The 22,045-nt window shown below is 39.7% G+C and overlaps 1 protein-coding gene and 1 long non-coding RNA gene across 5 annotated transcripts in view; one reads left to right on the forward strand and one right to left on the reverse strand.

The window, feature by feature from the left end:
* SDK1 (sidekick cell adhesion molecule 1) overlaps positions 1-22,045 on the forward strand; it is a 380,086-nt gene that overhangs the window by 259,497 nt on the left and 98,544 nt on the right. For all 4 annotated transcript variants that reach the window (XM_071760473.1, XM_071760474.1, XM_071760472.1 and 1 more), the window contains 6 exons: positions 791-938; positions 1,786-1,926; positions 5,425-5,606; positions 13,124-13,239; positions 16,266-16,458; positions 19,717-19,815. In XM_071760473.1, coding sequence (XP_071616574.1) covers positions 791-938; positions 1,786-1,926; positions 5,425-5,606; positions 13,124-13,239; positions 16,266-16,458; positions 19,717-19,815 — 879 coding nt within the window. The remainder of the gene's footprint in view (positions 1-790; positions 939-1,785; positions 1,927-5,424; positions 5,607-13,123; positions 13,240-16,265; positions 16,459-19,716; positions 19,816-22,045) is intronic.
* Positions 1-22,045, reverse strand: part of LOC139803882 (uncharacterized) — a 395,404-nt gene that overhangs the window by 246,665 nt on the left and 126,694 nt on the right. The gene's annotated exons all lie outside the window — the stretch shown is intronic.

Here is a 22,045-nt window from a genome sequence, read left to right on the forward strand (position 1 = left end):
GTGACACCAGCCTAGGAAGAAAAGAAGTCAGGATATTTAATTTTCAACATGTTTCATTCCCGACCTCTTTGAAAACTTGAAAATGTAATTTGGGCATCAGAGGAGCTCAGTATGTCAAATATGTGAACTGACAATGAGGGGTTTATAGAGCTGCCAGGGTTATTCATACCAGGGAATGTTCTAGGAAATTATTAGACCAAATGCTATCCGCTATCTCCAGAAAAAAAAAAAAAAAAAAAAATTAAAAATGGCAGAAATGTAGAATCCACAGCAGAAGTTTTCTCAGGTCTTTCAGCACAGGGTTGATTTGGCAGAGAGAGTCATGCTACTACACCTGCTTGCAAGCTGGGGAGGAAGATATTCCAAACTGCCTGAGAATTTCATTACAGTCCTTCCACCAGAGCCACTCATGGGTGTGGTGGTGTAATGGCCTGCCAAACAGATGGGTTGTGAAATACACAGCCCATCTGTCTTTATCATGCTTGTTTCCTCTTTTATTAAAATGTTAATGAATATAGTTTTTATTTATTATGCCATGACATGTGCAGCATCACTTTCCAGTAGACAAATGTGCAATCTGCATAACCGTGTGGGCTGACAGGAAGGTTTCTTTTGCTGAAAAGAAACTTTTTCCCAAAGTTCCTCTAAGAAAAACAAGCACTAAGAGCTCTGAGAAGTCGGAGGCGTTTTCTCACTTCTGCAGGGCTTTTAACAAGCACCTCCATATTTTCTTCTTTTCTTCTTCTTCTTTATTTTTTTTTTTTTTTTCACATGTGAATTATTCCAACAGATTCTCCCTGGAAGGTTCACCTGTCCAATCTTGACCCAAAGATGACCGGGGTCACTGTGAGCGGACTCACTCCAGCCCGAACCTACCAGTTCAGGGTCTGTGCAGTTAACCAGGTGGGAAAGGGCCAGTACAGCTCTGAAACCAGCAGGTACAGTAAAAACTGTGAACCAGAGGTACAATAACTTAGAATTACTGAGAGGGAAAAACTGATGATTGCTGGTGAATAAGTAAAATAAAGTTATCTTTTGCGTGATAAAGGGGGAACGGAGGATTTGCTTTACCCAGACCTCTGGAGAGTACTCTGCGGTGGTCAGTAACTGGTGATACTGGTGATGAGGATATCAGCACTCAATGGGAGAGGTGCCCTTGTATTTCCAGAGTATCTGTTGAGTAGATCTTGGAAATATTCACTTGCTCTTGTGCTAAGCCACAGCAGAAAGCCCAGGAGGGATTATTAAATTCACCCAATCACTGCAGTGTCACTTCTGGAATTTGCCCAGATGTGACATAGAAGGATGGCTTCATCAAATTTAGTTTCAGATACATCCCCCCTTCTTCTGTGAACCTAAGCTTGCTGTGAGCTTGAATTGCAGAACATCCAGACTCTAAATGGCTTTTTCAAAATGTAGGAGTTTGATATGAAAAATATTGAAAGAGCTGAAAGAAACAATTTGGAAGGAGTCACAGACACTGGACCTGAGCTCTAACTCATTCAGGCTTGTAATCTTTTAAAGAGTTGTAGCAGCCTGGGTGATTCAGAGAGAATAAGGTTGCCTCAGCTGTCTGTCTTGTTGCTTGCTTAACTGATTTCCTATTATGTTGATTTGTTGTAACTATTTCATGCAGGTCGTCAGAAGTTTGAAGAGCATTATGTTTCTTTCTAGTCATCAGACTTTGCTACAAAAAGCTAGTTCATATGGAGTGGATACATGAAATAGAAATGTTGTCTGTCATTTACTGAACCCCCCACCTCTGTCATGTTCTTTTGTACTTAGGCTGATGCTACCTGAAGAGCCCCCCAGTGCCCCACCTAAAAACATAGTGGCCAGTGGACGTACCAATCAGTCCATCATGGTCCAGTGGCAACCTCCTCCTGAGAGTGAACACAATGGGGTTCTGCATGGGTACATCCTCAGGTGAGGAATTTCTAAACCTGGAAAGCCTGGAAATAGAGCTGTGTATGCAGGAGGGGTTTCAGAATGGTGTGATTTAAGAGTGCATTAAAAACTATTCCTAGTTCCATTAAATATATTGGTTAATTTATTTACAAATGCTGTGGCTGCCCTGGTTTATTAAGGATGAAAAAACATCTCTGTTCAAGTAGCCACGTGTGTGCAGACACTTAAATTCCAGGCTGTCTGTGCTGTAGGCAGTGAGCTGGAGTCTGTGTGTGCTACCCTGGATGGACTGCCCAAGTGGACCTGCTCCCTGTTGGAGGCTCTCAACATCCAGGAGCTTTATTTCCATTTTCAAAGTGAAGTGAAGCACCAAGTACTAAAAATATTCACATGGGAAATTAGTACAGTGCAGCCTATGCATTTCAGATATATATTTGCTTATTATAATCTCAGCTTCCTTCTAGAAAGTTTGATTAAATTTATCAAAGACACAACAGGGCTCCTGTGCTATGGAAAAGCAAGAATAGAATCAATAAAATTTGGTTTTGTACCAAACAAAATGGAGAGAGGGAAGGACGGGTCAGATTCTTCATAGCAAAGCTTGAATTGGTTTTGAAAATCAGTCAGTGGGTAAGATTCTTTGTGCCCTTTCTGGATTTTTTCATGGGCAGTGGATTGAGGAAGGCAACTGGGATCCCTGAACACATCCAGCCTTTCTGCTTACACAGGATTTATTGTGTTGGAAAGGGTGTTGAGTGATTTTGCAGGGCATTTCCCTTTTATAATTTTTTGGGGACTCAGTTATTCACTCCCACTCAATGCCACTGCAGCTTCCTTGCTCATTTGGCATCCCACACATCCTGCAGTGCTCGCAGCCAGCTAGGGCTGCACCTTTAGTGAGGGAGCATTATCTAAATTAGAGCCTTTGTGGGGAACTCCCAGGCATTGCACCACCACTGACATATTTCCAAGTGATGGCTGAGGGCTATTGAAACCAGGCTGCTGATATTTTTAATACAATGTCCTCCAGACCTACTAAAAGATAACTGAATGCTACCATTTAATAGCAACATCCTGCTCATGCTGTGCTCCTGGTTTTTCTGGCATGGATGGAAGTGCTTTTGTGATGTTATGAGTTAGTGAGCTCCCATAGTAGTGCTGGAAAGTTCCCACTCTCTGCTGGCAGAGCTGCAGTCTGTTAGTCTCTCTGTCACCTGCACACAGTGACAGTGGTGAAACACTTGTGCAAATGCCTGTAGCTGTGAGAGCTGGACTCAATTTGAGTCAGTCATCAGGGAGAGATGGGAAAAGGTGCCCTAAATCTTGTCATGAGACTTGGGTACCTATTTGCACAGGATACAACTGTTATTTTGCACAATCCTTTCCTTCAAACCAGTGTACTCAGTGATAGGATTTATTCCTTAGTTGTTCCCAATAAGCTTTACCCAGCCTCAGCATTAAGTCCGTTGAGAAAGCAACGCCACAGCCTCCTAATTCTGGCAATCTGTCTGTCTGCTCTGCATGGTGTTATCAATAATTTTTAACCTAAGTATTTTCTACATCTACCAGCATAATGGATTCCTGTCTTCTCTGTAACAATTTTCACTTTTAATCAAGTGATCATATTCATTACACTCAATCTGTGAACATTTTTGATGTCTACATGCTTTGTCTTGAGTACTAAGCAGAGAAACAATTAATTCAACAGGAATTTAAGATTATTGTACAAAGGTAATAAAACCAGGTTGTTCCTCCAAGTCAAATAATTGCTGTGGTCACAGCAATGTGCACTGAATAAAACTCTTCCTGCACTGATTTCTGTAGAATTAGACTATAGCAAAATGAAAACTACCACGCATCCCAGAGCCCCAGTGCTCAAGACGTGTAAGATACTAAGGTGATGGAACACGTGATCTTTAAAGCACTTGTGCACTGCACAAGTCATATGGAGTATACATCAAAGGCCGTGGTGAGAAAAATCCTGAAGACATGACATTTCTGCACTGGCCTCTTTCCTCTGCCCTTTTTCTCACTGGCAGGATTGCAGTTAGAGGAGTGCCCTGCTAACAGCAGAACAGATTAAATCAGAGGAGCTCTCTACACCTTGTCTGCTCAGTGTGAGACAAAACACTGCAGCACAAAGAACTGACTGTGCCAGGAAGCCTCCAACCTTCACAGGTGGCAAAAAAAGGAAAAAAGTAGATAATGCATGAAGTAGAAAAAGATTAAGATGTTCAAAAAGCTTAGCTGAGGACTGATAGTTTTTTCCAATGACATTTCATGAATGGAATCACACCAGTGTGGCATTACAAATATTAAGGATGCCAAAAAATGGTCATGCAAGCAGGTCCTCAGCAGAAAATAGAGGGGTTGTCAGTTATTAAAAACTGATCTCTTTATAAGAAGACTTTAGAACAAAATCTATGGCTAAAATACACAAAGAAGTTGTCTAGTCACAGCAATTGCCCCAGTTTAACTTAAATGAATTTAAAATCTAAAGTTGTCAATGCTTCTAAGTTGTCAATGAAATTGTTCTGTGTCAGAAAGCTTTTGGTGATTACTGTGAAGCAAAAGATGAATAAGAACTCATAAAAACTGTATGGTGAATAAAAATCCAAATGTTTCACATTTGTCTGTTCACATTTGGAACAGTAATGCCTTGTGCCCCTCACTTGTCTCTGATTTGTTGTGAATTGGCATATTGTAAGCATCCATTGTACCATTTTCCTAAAGGGAGGAAAACAAACAGCATTATTCACATTCACAGACTTGCAAGGTTTGTTTTCTGTAATTCAATTTTTCTCCACAGTTTTCTTGGCCTAAAGAGACAAACCCAAGGGGCTGTGCTTCCTGCAATACAGTTTTTACTTGGGAGTGTATATTCAGTGTCAGCTTCTCATGTCTCAGCAGAAACTTTGTCAGGTTGTTCACAACTCATCCATACAGCTTTTCTCCTGGAATTCCAGTGCTTAACTAATTCTTCAGACTCAACTGTATTCCATCCTTATTTTAATGATTCTGTGAAGTAAATCCTGATGGAAGTCAGGGATGGCAGTGCCTGAGCCTCTAGAAGGTCAGACCTCTCTGAGCTCTTCCTTTTCAGATTTCAGAGGAGAAGGAAAAAAACATTTCTCAAGCTGATTTACAGCAGTGTCCTGATAAAATCACATCTGGGTTATTTTTTTCTACTAAATCACAGCTTGTACTAGACAAGCCACATTTAAAAAGCTGTAATTTTTCTGCAACCATAAAACAGGATAAAAGACTCGTTTTGTTTAGCCCTGAGCATGTAATCTTGGTGAGATCAGATTATAAATACCGTAGCAGTCAAACACGATATGGTCTTATCAGGAGTTAAGTCTATTCTTTCTGATTATTTTCCATTATTCTTTGTATAATTCTGCTGTAAAAGTTTGCATATTGCCTCTTCACAAAGGCAGCTATCTTGCTAGTCAGGATATTTGCTATAATTGATACCATCTCATTAACCAGCAAATTTTTCTTCCCATCTGGTAGGTATCGCCTGGCCGGTCTCCCTGGAGAATACCAGTATAAGAACATCACCAGTGCAGAAATTAACTACTGCTTGGTGAAAGACCTCATCATTTGGACCCAGTATGAAATCCAGGTGGCATCTTATAATGGAGCCGGGCTGGGAGCATTCAGCAGACCTGTGACAGAGTACACTTTACAGGGAGGTGAGCAAATCAACCCAATAAATCCTTTGCAGTTGGAGATTATAGCACAGTTCCCTAAGGAGGAGATGCACTCTCTGATGGTCCCACCTAACAACCTGGGAAATGAGGGGTCACTTCAGTCAAATTTGGTGGCCAGTTTGGGGTGGGAAACACCTCCAAATTTTCCATGCAGAAGTAGAGACAAGATGAGACTGCTGCTGAAAAGCTCTGAGTGAACTAAAACTCTTCTTTTGTTGACCTCCCTGATGACTTGTGACCACACTTGAAGGTCAGAGGCAGCCACAGTGTAGGTAATAAAGAGAAATGCTGAAAAGAACTGGGATCTCATGGAATGGGTTTGTAGGCCATGTGAGAAGCAGGGGCTGAGGTTACTCTGCCAGGAAAGGCAGAAAAAATACAGCAGGGAATTGAGTTTATTATGGTTAAAATATGCAATATGCCACATATGTCATATAGGACAAAAGCTGAGTAACCAGCTGCAACAGTCCTGATAATCACAGAACCCCTTGGCTTAGAAACATGGAATAAATAGTAAGGGAACTGTAGGGTGAGAAATACAGCCTGTTGAGCAGAAGTGTTTTGTAGCAGTTCAGGAACAGTGCAGACATTTGCAAAGAGGAAGATAAAACAATCTTTAAAGCCCTGATTTTTATGCTACAGCTCCTCCACACCTTTCTGCTAAGTGCTTTAAGAAGAGTATAAATTACATCAACAAAAGGATATGTAATTACTTTTTACAGCCAGTGTAAGACATGTTTACATCTCCAGATTGGTATAAAAATCTGTAGGATAATTAAGTACCAGGTCCTTAAAGCTTTCATATATTCCCATAATTGCAGGATTGTGCTGGATTCTGAACACTGGACAGTACATGGTCTCTACTTTATTGGCTATAAAGCAATTAAACTATTTTAAAACTTAAGGGTTTACAGTGCATCAGTTAATTTACAACCAGCAAAGAATATGTAGTTGTTTGTTAATTGCTACTAAGAGTACATTACAACATGATTAGATGTAGTTTGAGGAGCAGGGAGATCTTTAAGGAAAGATTATTCATATGCAACACTAATTAACCACAAGAATTAAAGAAGGAAGCTATCCATGCTTTATCTTAGGGCATGTAAAGTCTCACACTCAACCTCTTTCTAGAAGCATTCATAGCAGACCTGGAAATGTTTTTCTTAAAGTCTTCTGCTTGCAGCCAGGATTAATGGTTTGTATCCCACTAAAGACCAGATCTCTGCTGAGAATTTCTTTGCACAGAGCATTTTAATCTCTTTTGTGAATATGCTTGTAATTCATTACTTTGTTTATTTGCACATTTTAAGCTGTCATAGCACCTTAACCTTCCATCTATTAAGATTTAGGTTTGGACTACACGCCCTTTTTCTTAAACCCTACAATTGACTCTAATTTCCCTTGATACTATGTGCTGTTATTATCATCCTTTATTGATTGGCTGTCTGTTGTCATTTATAAGGATATAAATCCTCTGTTATAAATTAAGTGTAGCCTGTCCTGTATTCATATTAATCAGCAAGTGTTTAGACTGCAGAAGAACCTGCAGTGGCCTGTTTGTCTTTGCAGTTCCCAAATGCTCACCAGTGGGTAGACATGAAAGAAAAAAATGGATATTTCATATTTATTTTGCATCAGTATTTATCAATAGCAGTAAATAATTATTTCATGGATCTCCTAATTAATGTCTTGCTGGGTTACTGTGCAAGTCACCAAAGGCATATGGGCTGTTCTAAAGAGCTTGAAGCCTTTTTATATTTAGAGCTGAAAAAAGCAAGGGTGGTTGCTATCAGTATTATTTAAAACTGGATTAATATCAAGTTTCCATACATAGTGAACCTCTGCCCAAAACTCTGTTTCTTAATCTTTCTTTCAAATGAGAACTATGAGGACAAGCCAGTGGCTGTTTCTTGCTCTGGAATGTCCTTCCTAAACCAAACCAGCAGGAATAAGAAAAAGCCGTGTGTAAAACTGCCTTGTAAATCATACCCTGATTTGAATATGGGCAGAGATAAATGTCAAAGACTCAGACACTCATCCATCCCCCTCTCCTACTACCACCACCACTGCCTCTACTCTGACATGCATTAAATGATGTGAGCTATGCTGGCAAGAACTTGTCTGTCTGCAGATGAAAAATACCTGCAACACCTCATATTAATCAAATGTGCTGTGCAGCCAAAGCCTGGCAAGGAATGAACACTGGGAACAGATCAACCCATTGGCAGGAGCAGATCAGCACATTGGCATCTTTGTCATAGGGAATATTGACTGGCCATATAAACTGGATTTATACCAGAACCTAGTCTATTAATCCCTTATTAGTCCTCTGGCATTGCTTTACACACAGGTAACTAATCAGCTACTCAAAGCTCCTTGAAAAACACCAGCTCCTAGAACACGGCCAAACTCACAAGGTGCTGAAAGATCTAAACTGGTAGAGAAACTGGCACGTAATGTCAGGCAGATAAAATGTCAGGACTTGCTGGCAAAGGACTGAACATCCTAACACTAGGGTCAGAGAGTTGGACTGTCTCTAAATCTTGAAAGTCTTTTCAGAGTGATATTCAGCCTAATCCTTTGATGCTCTTTATATGTGGGTCTTTCTTCATCAGAGTTTCTCCAGCTGTTCCTTACTTTGATGTTACTTTTCACAAGGATTTGTGCCAGCCTTCTGCATAGGGCAATTTTTACCTATTTAAACAGTGTCCTGCAGGACTTTTCATTGCCATAGGAAAAACTGGAGTTTTCCAATACTTTTTTATATAAGAATAATTTTGAGATCTGTAAACATCTTCCTGGATAGTGATGATGTTGCCTCTGCTCTGTAATATTGGACATCTACCTTTTCCTGCAGGTTGATTTGAGAAAGCAGAACCTTCCACCCTTTATTTTGGGTCTGTCACTTTTATCTCATTTCTGAACTTCTCACTTTGTGAAAAACTCCCACTGCTTCTTAGATTTAGGCAAGGCAAGGGTAAGAAGCAGAGACAGAACTTTAATTGGGCTCTTTTTGCACTGGCATTAACCAGCATTGGTTCTACTCTAAGTTCTGTGTCTTTCTTTCTAATTCATATCCCAGAAGCCAGTCTTATGACCTGAAGTTCTTATGTATCAACATGCACTTTGATATTGTTTTATTTTTCCTTCTGTGCTGTGCATGGACACTTAAAAAGGCCAAGAAAGTCTTAGCAAAAGGCCCTTCCTGAATAAAAGAGTCAGAGAGTCACCACACCCTCGAGTCTTGATGTTGTGGAGACGATAAAAGCAAGAAGAATCTGTGCAGCCAGGTCCAAAATGGTTTCCTAGGCACTAGGAGGCAAAGCAGATAAATTTGTAAGGTCTGAGACAGCAGAGCTGAAGTTAAAATAGGTGTAATTGCCATCTACTGCTTGCTTTTTTGTTTAATGCTTTTACAAAGGTTGTGTAAGTAGCAGTTGTTTTGGTGAGTTCTTAATAAAATAAAATAAAATAAAATAAAATAAAATAAAATAAAATAGGGTGAATTCTTGCCCTCGTGGGAGATGTGGAAGAAAGGAAGCAAGTATTTCCTGGCTTCAAGAAGAAGCAAAACTCCTCATTTAGTGACCAAACTCACCCTCCTCAGTTCCAAATACTTGGATGCACGGAACTGCAGAGACCACTTTTCATGAGCACCTGCTGCAGTTGTTAGCAGAGCCATGAACTGCTTCCCAGGAGGGGTCAGGAGCTCCTGCTGCAGACTCTCCCCATCCCTCCCACCTGGGATGTGCAGCTCAGCACCTCCTGCCACTGCATTAAAGGCCCAAAGCTTCACAGAGAGCAAAACCTGCACCTCTCCCAACCTTCCTTATTGAGACATGGAAGCTGCCACCTCAAAGGGCAGGAGCTCCAGAGGAATAGGAGGTTTTTCTCTAAGGCTGCATTGAAGATTTCTGTTTGAGCCCAGCAGTCTGGCTGTCAGAACCTCTGTGGGGTCTACATTCTATTTGCACAGAGCCAGAAACAGGGGGATTGCATGTGCACATGTTTAACCTTAATGCCTTTGCTTCCCTCAATTATCTCATCAGAGAAACCCTTTTAATGGCTTTTATCTTGAGTGCTTCCATGACCTTTCCTACTCAGAAGGCTGAGATTACCAAGCAGGCCTGGTGACTGAGCTCTTAGCAGGTTTCCAACCACGTGAATTTTATCAGGAAGAAAGTAACAATTGGTTCTGTTTGACCAATTTCATCTGCAATTCCCAACCAGCTCCCAGAGGAGTCTCTGCTGAGAGATGGTTTGGGAATACTTGGGAACACGAAGAAGAACACGTTTATAAACTGAGCATGGAAATACACTTGAAAGACCTTTTCAGCAGGGGTAGCTTATGGCTTAACAACAAGAAACTTATAGGGAAAGGGTAGATATCATTAAATTAGAAAATCCTTTGTGTGGGCTGATGCAGCTTCAATAAATTCCTAACTGTGACCTTGGAAAAGTATTTGAGTTTTGAAGTGACCAGAAGGTCAATTCTGATTTAGCTTCTGCCAGACTTCTTTTTTAAATGCAAAACTGTTCAGATACCCCAGGAAGTCTTTAATATCAGGACATAAAAGGAACTTTACACTGGTACTTTGAAGTAAATTTGAGATTATAATGCCAATATTTTACTGATTAAAAATATAAAAATTTATTACGTTATGTCTTCTGCAGTATAATTAAGTTTATGCATATCAGATGAACCACGTTCTTTCAATTTTTTGAATGCATTGAGTTGCAAATGTTGATTTTTTAATAAAATGTCCAAAGAGGTATTGTAATATCAATCATGATTTCCAGCATTCTGAAGGTTTTATGTTTTGTGTTTATAATCTTTACCATTTTTTTTTTCTTGGAGCAGGCACTTTTTGTGCTATGATGGTTTATTCTTGTTTCAGGAAATAATGAAAGAATATTTCCCTATTTAAAGGTAATAAGTTACACATTTTGTTATCCACATTTCTAAAACTCTCCTAAGCCTTTCCTCAAGTGTTTGCCTGAGCTTTTCTGAGAACTTGTAGTAAGGACTGCAAACGAAAACTTGGAGATTGGTGATGCTGGTTTTTACCTCTTAAATTTGAAATATTTTAAACTGTGTCTAAAAGTCACATCAGACCCTTAGAATAAAATCCATCTGTATCTGTTTCTTGTGCTCTGGGAAAAACAGCCTCTTCCTACCACCACCAAAGTTCTGCATTGCTCCAAGTGTGACAGCCAGTGGGCAGCACGTGGGTTTCGTGTAGAGGTTCCAAACAATAATTGTGTTACACGATCAACCTGGCACATAGATCTAGTACAAGGAAAGCAGCAGTTCAGCAGAAGGAGGAAGAGGAATGAGTGGAGAGGATGCTGCTCAGCTGGTGTAGCCATCATGACAGAAGATGGAGCCACCAATGATGTTTTGTGGTACCAAACTAACGTGAAGGCTTCTAATACAATTTTTTTGTAATAACAAATCTCTGGTGGTTACAATATCTGAGTAAGCAAATGTGAAGGAAAGTGAGAAATAAGATTTTCTTAAAATCCTACGATTAAACATTAATTATACCAAGTGCACACAAAAAATGAAATTGAAATACATCGTGTGGCTCTTGCAATAAACAGTTTCATCAAAGAACATGAATAAGAAGAAACTACATTTAGTAGGGCACTGTAGCCAAAGCAGCTTGGTTTTACTTCTGAGTGACTTTCATATATATATATTTACCTATATATACCTATATATATATATATGAATGTGTATCAGGATGTCTTGATGAATCTCAACTACAAAAACTTTTTCATTAAGATAATATTATATCCTTTCAAAAGCATATAAAGAATTATGATACATGGTAGGAAGTAGGGGCCAGATTATAATGAAAATTTAGAGCAGTATCAGATAAATCCTGGTGTTAGAACTCAATAATTATGCATAGTTCATAAATTGTGACATCGTGTTTTAAATTAGGGCAAGAAAAATGAGTAATATGCAGTTTCTGAGATGAAAAAGAAACGTGCAGAGCTGAAATTTCATGGTAGACATCAGGGAGTTTTAGTGACACAGGGCATGGAAGTGGATGCTCTTGTCATTTCAAGCCTGACATCTTTGAGCATTTCTCCATTTTTTTTGTGTTCATATTTCTAAGTTTTGGATGTCTTTGATAAGTGTACACTGTCCTAGCTCTGTTGACTGCAGTCTCATTGTACCTTGCACACCAGTTAGGATTAATGCCTCTTTATGACTGTTTGAAAAAAACACAGCTTTTGGTGGAAAAAGGGACAATTTTACATTTTGGAACTTAACGTATTGATTTCTCTGTTCAAAGACTCATCTTCCAAAAGCACTTTGAAGCTTTAAAAGTCTGTGACCTTTTTTTGAAAAGTATGGAGCAAACCACTATTTCTCAGTAAGAATTGTGGATCATGTTTAGAAGAGTAGGTCATGGGGCTTTGGTAAAAATTTTGCCTTGGAAACAGAGGGAGCAAAGCTTTCCAGAGTTCCTATTTGCAGATAGTTCCTCTTTGGGAGAATACAGGTGGGCATGACTGTCAATAGCAATATTTGGAAGTGTTATTAAACTGACTGTATATATTCAAAGGTTATTAGTCTTTCATGCACAGTTGTGTTCCTAAACTTACCATAAGCTTGCTGATTTCAGAAAAAAACTTTCCTACTAATATCCTTTCCTCTGAGAACTTTAGAAAGGATGTCTGGATATTGCCTGGAAAGTATTTAAAGAGACATTGCATTACATGGCAAAATATTCAAGTCTTATTTTTTGTTGTTTGAAGGCAGTGTGCCTTTATATTCTGTGCTTTCTTTTGTACTGAGAAAACATCTGTCTAATTAAATACTTGGCATATATTGCTTATGCAACTTTTAGCAGATTAGAGGGTCTATTGGCTCAGAATATATATAATCAATTCAATATACAGAAATTAATATCATATCAAGATAAAATGAGAACATCTCTAATTCCCAAGAAAAATCTTTATTGCATATGATACGACTGGTCCTAATTCTTTAAGCAGTAGTAAATAATAAACAGATGCTGTCACCAGATTATAATTCACAATTAGAGTTTTAATTGTGTGGGCTCCATATTTGCTTGTCTGATCTAGGGAATTGTGTGGTATTAAAAGACTCAAGAAGTTTCTTTCTGAAATTGTTTATTCTCTGTGCAGTCATGAATAATTGAATGAGATGTGTTCACCTATCATTACCAGCTTCAGTCTCAAGCCTTTAGGAGAAACTCCTCTGTGGAATAATAAGCTACAGAAATCATTTCATCCCCTCCCCTTGAAACAATCTCCAATACAGGATGAGAAATTAACCCAATTACTCTTCTTTTCAAATCATTGCTGGTTGCCATTTCACAAGAAGTGCATCCTTCTCCCAAGGTTATTATTACTTTGTGACTCACAAGTGGCAGTCGATGGGTTCTGTGTTCATTTTTGTTCCTCATCCCTCCTCCTCTCTGATTTATTTGGTTTCCCTCTCTGCTGCCTGGGAGCAGTGCCTACAGCTCCACCACAGAACGTGCATGTCGAAGCCCTGAACTCCACAACCATCCAGTTCTTCTGGAACCCTCCACCCCAGCAGTTCATCAATGGTATTAACCAAGGGTACAAGGTAAATAGAAACATTTCTGCAACTTCCTATAACTTCTGCCTTCACAGTCCTCGTATATAACACTTAGAAGTTGAATTTAATAATCTCTGGATCTCCCAAGTGACTGTATGTTTTCAGAAGCATCTTAAATAAAATGGAAAGAATAGTTGTAGCTCCTAAAAAAACATTTGCAAATTTATACAGGTTCTGAAAAGGGAATATGTCATTGGCTAGAAATCCTGATACCTTTGTCATTTACCTGGAGTGTTTCCAAAGCCAAAAAGCAGTTCAGTGTCAAACAATTTGGAAAGTCAGCACAGACAGGTCGTCCTGCCACTAAAAAGCAACCTTGAGGTTTCTATTTACTCTAATGAAATATTCCCATTCATTTCATTAGAACACAAGACATCACACTCAGTATTTGTCTTAACTTTCCCACTGAGATCATTTGGGATATCCGAGAATATAAAATCTATTAATCATGCTTGATGACACGGAGTTAGCATGAGAAGTCCCTGTTGATGGGACAACTGGCAATATCTATTATAGAACGTAGAGTAGAGGGTGCTTAACAGAGCACTTACTGGTACTTTGACCAGTGGAGTGTATGCTAAGAAGGTAGCTGGAGAGGTTTATTTCTGTCTGAAATAAATTCAGGAAGGACTGCTTAATAGAAACTCCTTCAACAGTTCAGGAGTAGGGGCATAATAAACCAAGGGTTTTAAAACAGTCATGGAAAGAGCAAAGAGCAATCTCGAAGGAATCCCAGAGGAGGAAAAGGGGTGGCAAGTGTCATTCATGAGCAGGGAGGAGGAGGTTGATTTAGGTGCTGGGTGAGAGAATGTTGGGTGAGCAGAGAAGGATGTGTAGTGCAGAATGCAAGCTGGGACTTGAGGGATTGTAGGTGGATTTTTGAAGTTTTGGAAGTCTTTTTCCTTCCCTCAAAATTTCTCCAAGAGATGGGAAACAGTGGGACAGAGGCATGCATGGGTGTTTTAATATTTTTCCCATTTGTACATTTCTCATTAAAAGCCAGTGATGGTTTCAGAATCCTGCTGCTGAAGTACTCCAGACGTAGATGGATGTGGCTCTTTCCCAGTGATAGAATCAGCTCTCAGTACAGGGTGACTGACACTGCTACAGGAATATATCCTAAAACCTCAGTTCAGAAGTACTACTTGGCTTCTGTTCAGAGTCTGAAGAATAAAAGCACTTTTTGAGCTCAGTGAACTGCAATGCACTATATTTTTCTGGTGCAAGTCCAAGTGTGGTGAGCTCAGTCAGATTTGCAAAAGGATTTCAGACTTTCTTGTTTTATTCAAACAGATTTTCAGTCTAAAGATCCTGAGTATCATCACATAGCTCCTTCTACTAAAGAAACAGAAACACAGATGTCTTTCTGTTTCTTCAGTAATGGTACGAAATAACTAAAACTGTAATTTGTACTTGTCTGTGGTCAGTGAAAACTTCTGAAATGATCAAAATTTCTCTTTCTTTGGATTTCTTTGATTGCAGGAGATTGCAACAGCTTTTCCATTCCTGTTTCTCATAGGGATTGTGAATTGCAGTACAAAGTCTGTGTGAGAACATTTCTGGCTGTTACTTCTATAGCATGGTTTTCTGTATGATCTATAAATTACTGGTAGTCAAAGCTAGGCCTTTGCTTTTCTTAAGGATTAAATCCATTTTTCCTTGAACTGATGGAATTATTCACCTTTATTTTCTACACATTTCCTGCACGCTGTGCAAGGAAATGTACTCAAAAAAAGAGAATTTCAGTCCTCCAAAGTTATAAATGCCAATTGTAATCCACAAAGATGATTTAGAAAATAAATCTTACTGTTCCATCAACCATTTTCCATTTTTATCTTTTCTTTGAAATTTATCTGCATTTTGTGAAGTTGCAAAGTGCCCCTTTTCAAATATGAACTATACCTAACAAAATTACTCCTTGCAGTGCTCTAACTGTGCTTTCTGCTTATCAGAAGCCATAGACATAGGCTAAATGTGTCAAATATGGCTCATTAATTTCAGGGATCTATTCATGTTTATGAGTCAGAAATCAGTACAAGTAGCACAATTTATGCAGATACTGAGTAAATTCTGGAATGTTAACGTGCTGCTAGAAGCCACACAATGAGGAATTTTGGACAAAATAAAAATTTCATAAGTACTTTAAAATTTTAGACACCTAAACCATTAAGGTGATTTCAGAAACTGTTTTAAAATGTCAGTCTTTTGCTCAAAATGAATTTTTAAGTCCTCATTTAGGTACCTATGCATATGGTACTCCATTCTAAATCTATTGGTCACCCAGAAGATTCAGAGATGAGTTGCACCTGAAAGACCTGAGCACACCTGACAAAAACACTGCTTTAAATGCAGGGAAATGTCTTCAGGAGCCTCAGTTTTGCAACCCAAGTGTTTAAGATTGTAGTAATCATATTTACAGCTGTTTTCTATTCTTTCTGTAATTCCAGATTCACGTGGATCTTTCACAGTGTGGGGATCCCCAAACCACCAAAGGCTGTGGTAGCCTCAGTCTGTTGGCCAAGGCTGATCAGTGGGGGAGCTGTGGGAGGGGAAGGAGGAACTAACCCCATCCCACTGACCTCTTCAGCCAGTGGGATCTTTAAAGGAACCCCAAAATAAGATAAAGCATTTACTTCAGAGTAGCACTGAACATACTGCTCTTCCTTCACCTGCCTTTCAGCAGCAGAGACTGTTCAGGCTGGTCAGAGCAGCTCAGAAAGGGACAAAAGACTCATATTGTACAAACAACCATTTCCAACAGTTTTGGCATTTTTTAGTAGCAGAGTCTGAGAATCATGTATCAGGGTATCCCCCATAACTAACAAGGATCATACACACCCCTCCAGTTATCACAGGACCAGTGTTATATCCATCTGTTCAGTGTCAGAGCTGACAGGACTTTAACAGCATTGGGGTTTTTTTTACAGTCAGATAAAGATGATTTTGGCAGCCAAAATTTGAATGCAAATAGACACAAGTTCTAATGAGAGCTCATTCATCTTTAAATTTTCTAGCTTCTAGCATGGCCAGTGGATGCTCCAGAGAGTCTGACTGTGGTCACCATTGCTCCAGATTTTCACGGTGTTCACAGTGGCTGCATCACCAACCTGAAGAAATACACCACTTATTACACATCAGTGCTGTGTTTCACCACACCTGGAGATGGACCACGAAGCACCCCCCAGCTCCTACGCACCCTTGAAGACAGTGAGTAGTCAGCACTGGGTGAGAATCTCAGTGCTTGGGTTTTGTTTGGATAGATAAGTCAGAATTTTCTTATCTGGGCCCTTAAAACTGGATCTCAGGTTTACAGTTTGCAACCTTTTGTCAGGTTACTTTGCGTCAGATCATGATTTCAGCCCATTTTCCACATGTGTCCTTTGAGCTTGTGGCAAATGAAGAAAAATCTTTTTTTCATTATGATGTAAACCTGGGCAATTTTTTTTTTTTTGCACTGGTCAGAAGCTGAAAGCTTCCTAGTCTTGTTTGCTAGCAAACAACATGCTGTTTATGTCAATGAATGCTTATGCTCTCAAATCCATGTTAAGGCATCCAAAGAAACATTGAATTGATCTTAGGAACTGAGCACTGGGTCTCCCTGTGGAGGCCAATTATTAATTTATGATTGTTTCCTTCTGTTATTCAATATATTGAAAATGTCTGTATCTATGTTGTATTGCAAGTGTTTGCATAAACCAACCAGAATCATAACAATGCAGTAACATATTCTGCAAGACAAGTCAAATTCTTAAGATGAAATAAGATGAGCTGGGTAGTTTAGCATATAAATTATTTTCTGTGTCAGAAAATGTTTTGGCCTCTCTGGTCCCTTGAAGTGTTTGCTCAAGACATATTTGGGAGTACCAAGTGTAGCATGTGTGTGATGGAGATAACAACTATATTGCATAACTAACTCTGTGTCCACAGTGATCTTGGCTCTGGCCTGTGCTTCAGAACGTTTCTGCCATGGAGCATGATAAACACTGCTGTGCACTTTAAGATCCAAATCAAAATTGTAAAATGTCTACTACAATCCACTAAGGTGGTTTTTTAAAGACATACTGCTTTGTCTTAATAAGAATCTTTTAGTGGGTGTTCCTGTAAAGAAAAATCTGATTAAAGTTAACATTCACAGAAATGAAGCTCAAAGTGCTTATCCAATTTTTCATGACATACTCTTGAAAGAATATGAAGAAAATCAAGTACTTTCCCCATGGATTTTCCTTTTGTGGTCCATCTACACCATATGCTAGACCTCTGCCCAAGAGCAGATTGGAGACTTAATGTAGAAGATCACAAAGATAGCAGTATAAGTACCAGAAATCTATGTGAACCATTAACAGAAGTTCATAAATGTTTATCCAAGCTTAAAGAAAAAGGCATGGAGGAAAGAGGAATGTGCACTGAGTTCCTGTGTGTAATATTAACTTTTTTGCCTTTTTCCCAAGGAAGTGAGGGGTTTGTCAGTGATGGTTTGCAAACATGTTCAGTTGTCTGTCTTAGGTCCATCTGTCTTTCTCCCTCCAATGACATTTGAACCCTGATATCAGTGGGTACAGAAGAGTGAGAAACCAAAGATCCCAGCATCCTAAGATTTTGTGAAAATTAATCAGCTGGGAAGAGAAAAAAGATGATTATAATTCTGCTGAAGGAAAGGCTGCAGAAACGAGCCTGGAAGACCTTGTGCAAAATGGGAAAAGGGGCACATTGAAGGCATTGGGACTGTCTCAGGGAAATGTTGGGATCATGTGCATTCTTAACCACAAGATAATTCCATCATGAAACATAAAATGAGAGAAAACCACGCTTGTCTTTTATAAAACATTTAAAACTTTCCTTGGTGTATGCATCCATATGCTGCCAGGAGCCTCAGCAGTGCAGATGAGCAGAATTATTTTTATTCCTATTATTTTTGATCCTTAGAATGGCTTTCTTTTTTGTTTTTCACAGTGACCAAGAAGTACAGTGTGGTGTAATGGCTCTTTGCAGAGAAGTCATTGAATTTAAGTTGCTTCAGGATTTATGTGGTGGGGAAAAAGATTCCAAAGGACTGTCATTCATGTGATAATTTTCTCTCTGTATAGCAGCGTTAGGTCATCCTTTAGAAAAAAAAATAGTGCAAACAAATCTGTTTGCTGATGAACTGGAGGTCAAATAAAATCTGACATCCAATCAGCAGCAATGTGTCCTGGCTTGGAATAACCTGGTTTTCATTATGACATTAAAATTGGACTGCAAGTGCAGGAGTTAATTGGGGGAAGGTTTTGGGACTGTGTGGTTTGATCCATGGTCCTGAATAGTTCCTGATTGCTCTGCTTTTGTTGGGTATCCCTGAGACCACTACCAGCTCAGCAGTTCTTTCTGTAACATTTTGATTATAAGATATCACAAAATGGATTTAGAAATTTTCCTCACTAGGATTGCAGAATTGCAAATGTGGTTGTAGCTGACCTGCTGGCAGGGTTGGTTGGTTGTTTTGGGGTTTGTTTTTTTTGTCATAGCTGGAGGGGAAAGAGAAACTGGACTAAAGCGAAGAGGAAACAAAATATGAAACTGCAGATGAGAAATTGCCAACTGATGTCAGTGGAGCTGGAGGATACTCGGGCAGGGATCCAGTGACAGAAGCACAGTGAATATAAAGTGAATAAAACCTCTTTTTTCCAGTACATCGATTGAAGACAGAACAGCAGTTGGATCAAAAATCAGTCAGGATGTCTTTCTTGAAGATCAAAATTGAGGGAGGATGGCATATTCTTGACAGTCATTCCATTTTATGCTCTTTCATTGCACACTAGGGAGCTGAAATTTTTAAGAGCTCTTGAGCTACATCATAAAAATCCTTTAAAAGTTTCACACGCTTGTACTCATTTTACAGAAAACAGTTGCCATTCCGTTGGATGTTTTTAGAGTTGTTTTAAAAGACTCTGTAAGCAGTGGCTCAGGGGACTCTGTCCTTGCTTTGACCTTGCACAGCCAAAAGGCTCTTTCCAGGGGTGGGGGGTGCTGGGGGGGATGCTACAGACCAGGCAAGGTCAGAGCAGCCCAGATAAGGTGTTGCTGAGGCCAGATAAGGCATTTACAGCAGCACAGGTCAAACCCACCCCCCCTCCTTGAGGGAAAACAGCAAATGCAATTGCTTCCAGGATAGCTGCTTGATTGTTCTAATTAGATTAGATGGGAGAAAGGCAGAGAACAAGTTGTGTGCAAGTCTCCTGCTGCCACTCTCTTTAGTCCTGTGCACAGTTCAGGTGATGACTGGATAAAATAATTTATATGGTGATAGCCAGAGTGCTTCTCCACACCCTGTGTTCTGCCCTCTCCCCTGCAGCTCTCCCTGATGTTTCCCACACGCTTCCCTTGGCCCCAGCTCCATGTTTTATTTCTTCAGCCCTAACCTTGCCACATGAATCAGATCAAAAGTAAGCAGGGTTCTCCTGTTAACAGATTTCCTTTTCTGATTGCCAGAGCCAGGAGCTGTGGGACACCTGAGCTTCACTGAGATTCTGGACACATCTCTCAAGGTCAGCTGGCAAGAACCTATAGAGAAAAATGGCATAATTACAGGCAAGTATCAGCTGCTATCTCTTTCTCTGCTTTTGTTTCTTTGGGGGTTTTGTTTGGCTTTTAAGTGTGTGGGGGGTGGAATGTATCATTGCAGTGAAAAAATATTTGTGTAATAGAACATTAAGGGAGAATTGGCTACTGCAGGAGCTGGTTTCCTGGTCCCTCTTTCAGGTAATTGAAATGTCAGCCAGGGCACGTTATAGAAAGTAAAGGTCCAATTACTGGCAGCTCATGATTGTGGTCACTGAAAAGGCAGTCTGTATGAAAAATCAGCTCCCTGTGGTCTTCTCTGGTCTTGCTAAATATTCTCTGACCTCTACCTGCACCACTGAATTTCTGAAAATTTTGTGAGACATTGTTTGGCCTTTGCCCTAAAGGTTGGGGGTTCCTCTGGGGAATTTACAGCTGCAAACCCCAGTTTGGCATTGCTGAGATTTGCAATCAAGACCAAGCCTGAAATCAGCAGTACCCTTCATCTGTGATCAAGTGGTCTGGCTGTGGAGTGCCTGACAGAATTTGCATGTCATTACTTAATTTTGTATAAACCATCATAAGGGTTCAGAACTCTCTTGTTTGTGTTTGATGAGCTTGCCATTTGACAAGGTATTTATCTATTTACCATAGGCCTGTGTGGATACAACATCAGCAACTTCATTATTTTTCATCAAGGGAGCTAGAAACAGTTGAGAGAAACTTTAGTTCCTCTCAACAGAGACAATATTGTTTTCAGATGGGAAACTATTGCAGTTGCCCAGGGTGGATGTTCCCTCTAACAAAGGCTTTCAGGGTTTTGAAGTGCAAGAAAACTCCCCAGTTCTAAAATTCTGGAGCTAAAAACCATTGATGAGAAGGGAGAAGATAATTTCAAAAGAATCCAAATATTTTGTTTTGGGAGCATTGACACTGAAATGTGTAATTATTTTTTTTTAATTGTATTATAAAGAGTAAAAAAGGAACTAAGTTTTGGGAGTTAAAAAAAAGAAGAAAACAAAAACATAAAAACCAAAAAGAAAACTACTTTCTGGCACCTGACCATTGAAATATTAGCTCAGTTTCATTTTCTGAAGCATTTTAACTTTGACAGGCCTAATTATTTTGACAGGACCTGTGTTGTGTTTTCTGCACCATTTGTATGTGCAGCTTCCATGCTTTTTACTGTATATGTGGAGCCCTTCTGCAGCTCATCTTCTGCTTTTATAGCACAGTAACCTTCCTCAAATATGCATTGATTTAAGTGGTTTGAGAAGAGAAATTAATGACTTCTGAAAGCAGAGCAGTATTGATTCAGCAAAGATAGCCAAAGCCTTCAAGCCTGAGTGCTTAAATTTAGGTACCTAAATCCACCTCTAGGTATCTAAGTAAGAGGATGTAAGACTCATCTGGATTAAGCTTGAGTTAGCAGCACTCTGCTTCTTGTTGCAGAATTTGCTTCTGCTGCCTCCCAGAATGGGTTGAAACCTGGTGGAGCAGGATGATGAACCACGTTATGTTTCAGGCAAATAATTCCAGACAGAATGTTTATTCTTTCAGGAAGCTCTATTGTTCATGAGGAAACACCCGTATAAGAATGCTCAGCAAAGTTTATAAGGAAAAAGAAATATTCTTAATGATGCAGATTGCATTTGGGCTAGAAGAACAGCAAAACTGTTCATGCCCTGAATACCTCAAAGGTTTATAGAAGGCTGCTTGGAGATCTGAGTGCTTCAGGGGGGCAATTATTCATCATTTCTGCTCATTGATATTTTTACTGGACCTTTTTGTTCCGTGCAGCAGAGCTGGGAGGAGGAAAGCACAGAGGGTGGTGCCCAGCCGCCAGCCTGCACTGGGAAATTGCCCATTACTCTTGCTGCAAATCTCTGTATCTTCCTCATTCTCTCAGTAAACATTGATTTATGAGGACCTGGATGTAGATGGACAGTTTGTGATTGGATGTACTGCTCTCTTGTAGAGAATTTACTCCAGATCAACAGAAAATTATTTCTGAAAGTCCTCTGGTCATTAGTTTCCCTTAGGCAGCATTTTGTGGAGATGTTGAAGGGGCCAAAGCAGACAGGAAGGCTCCGTGGCACCTTTCCTATCCTCACCCTGAAGCCAGAGGAAGCACTCTGAGCCCAGGCTGGCTGAGCTCCCCCATGCACATTTCTGGCAGCAATCATGTCTGTAAAACAGAGAGCATGTTTTTACCAACCACATGTCCTAAAGTTCTACCCATCTGTCACTCATTGTGCTT

Source organism: Heliangelus exortis, chromosome 17 (assembly GCF_036169615.1).
Source record: "Heliangelus exortis chromosome 17, bHelExo1.hap1, whole genome shotgun sequence".
Classification (NCBI taxonomy): Eukaryota; Metazoa; Chordata; class Aves; order Apodiformes; family Trochilidae; genus Heliangelus; species Heliangelus exortis.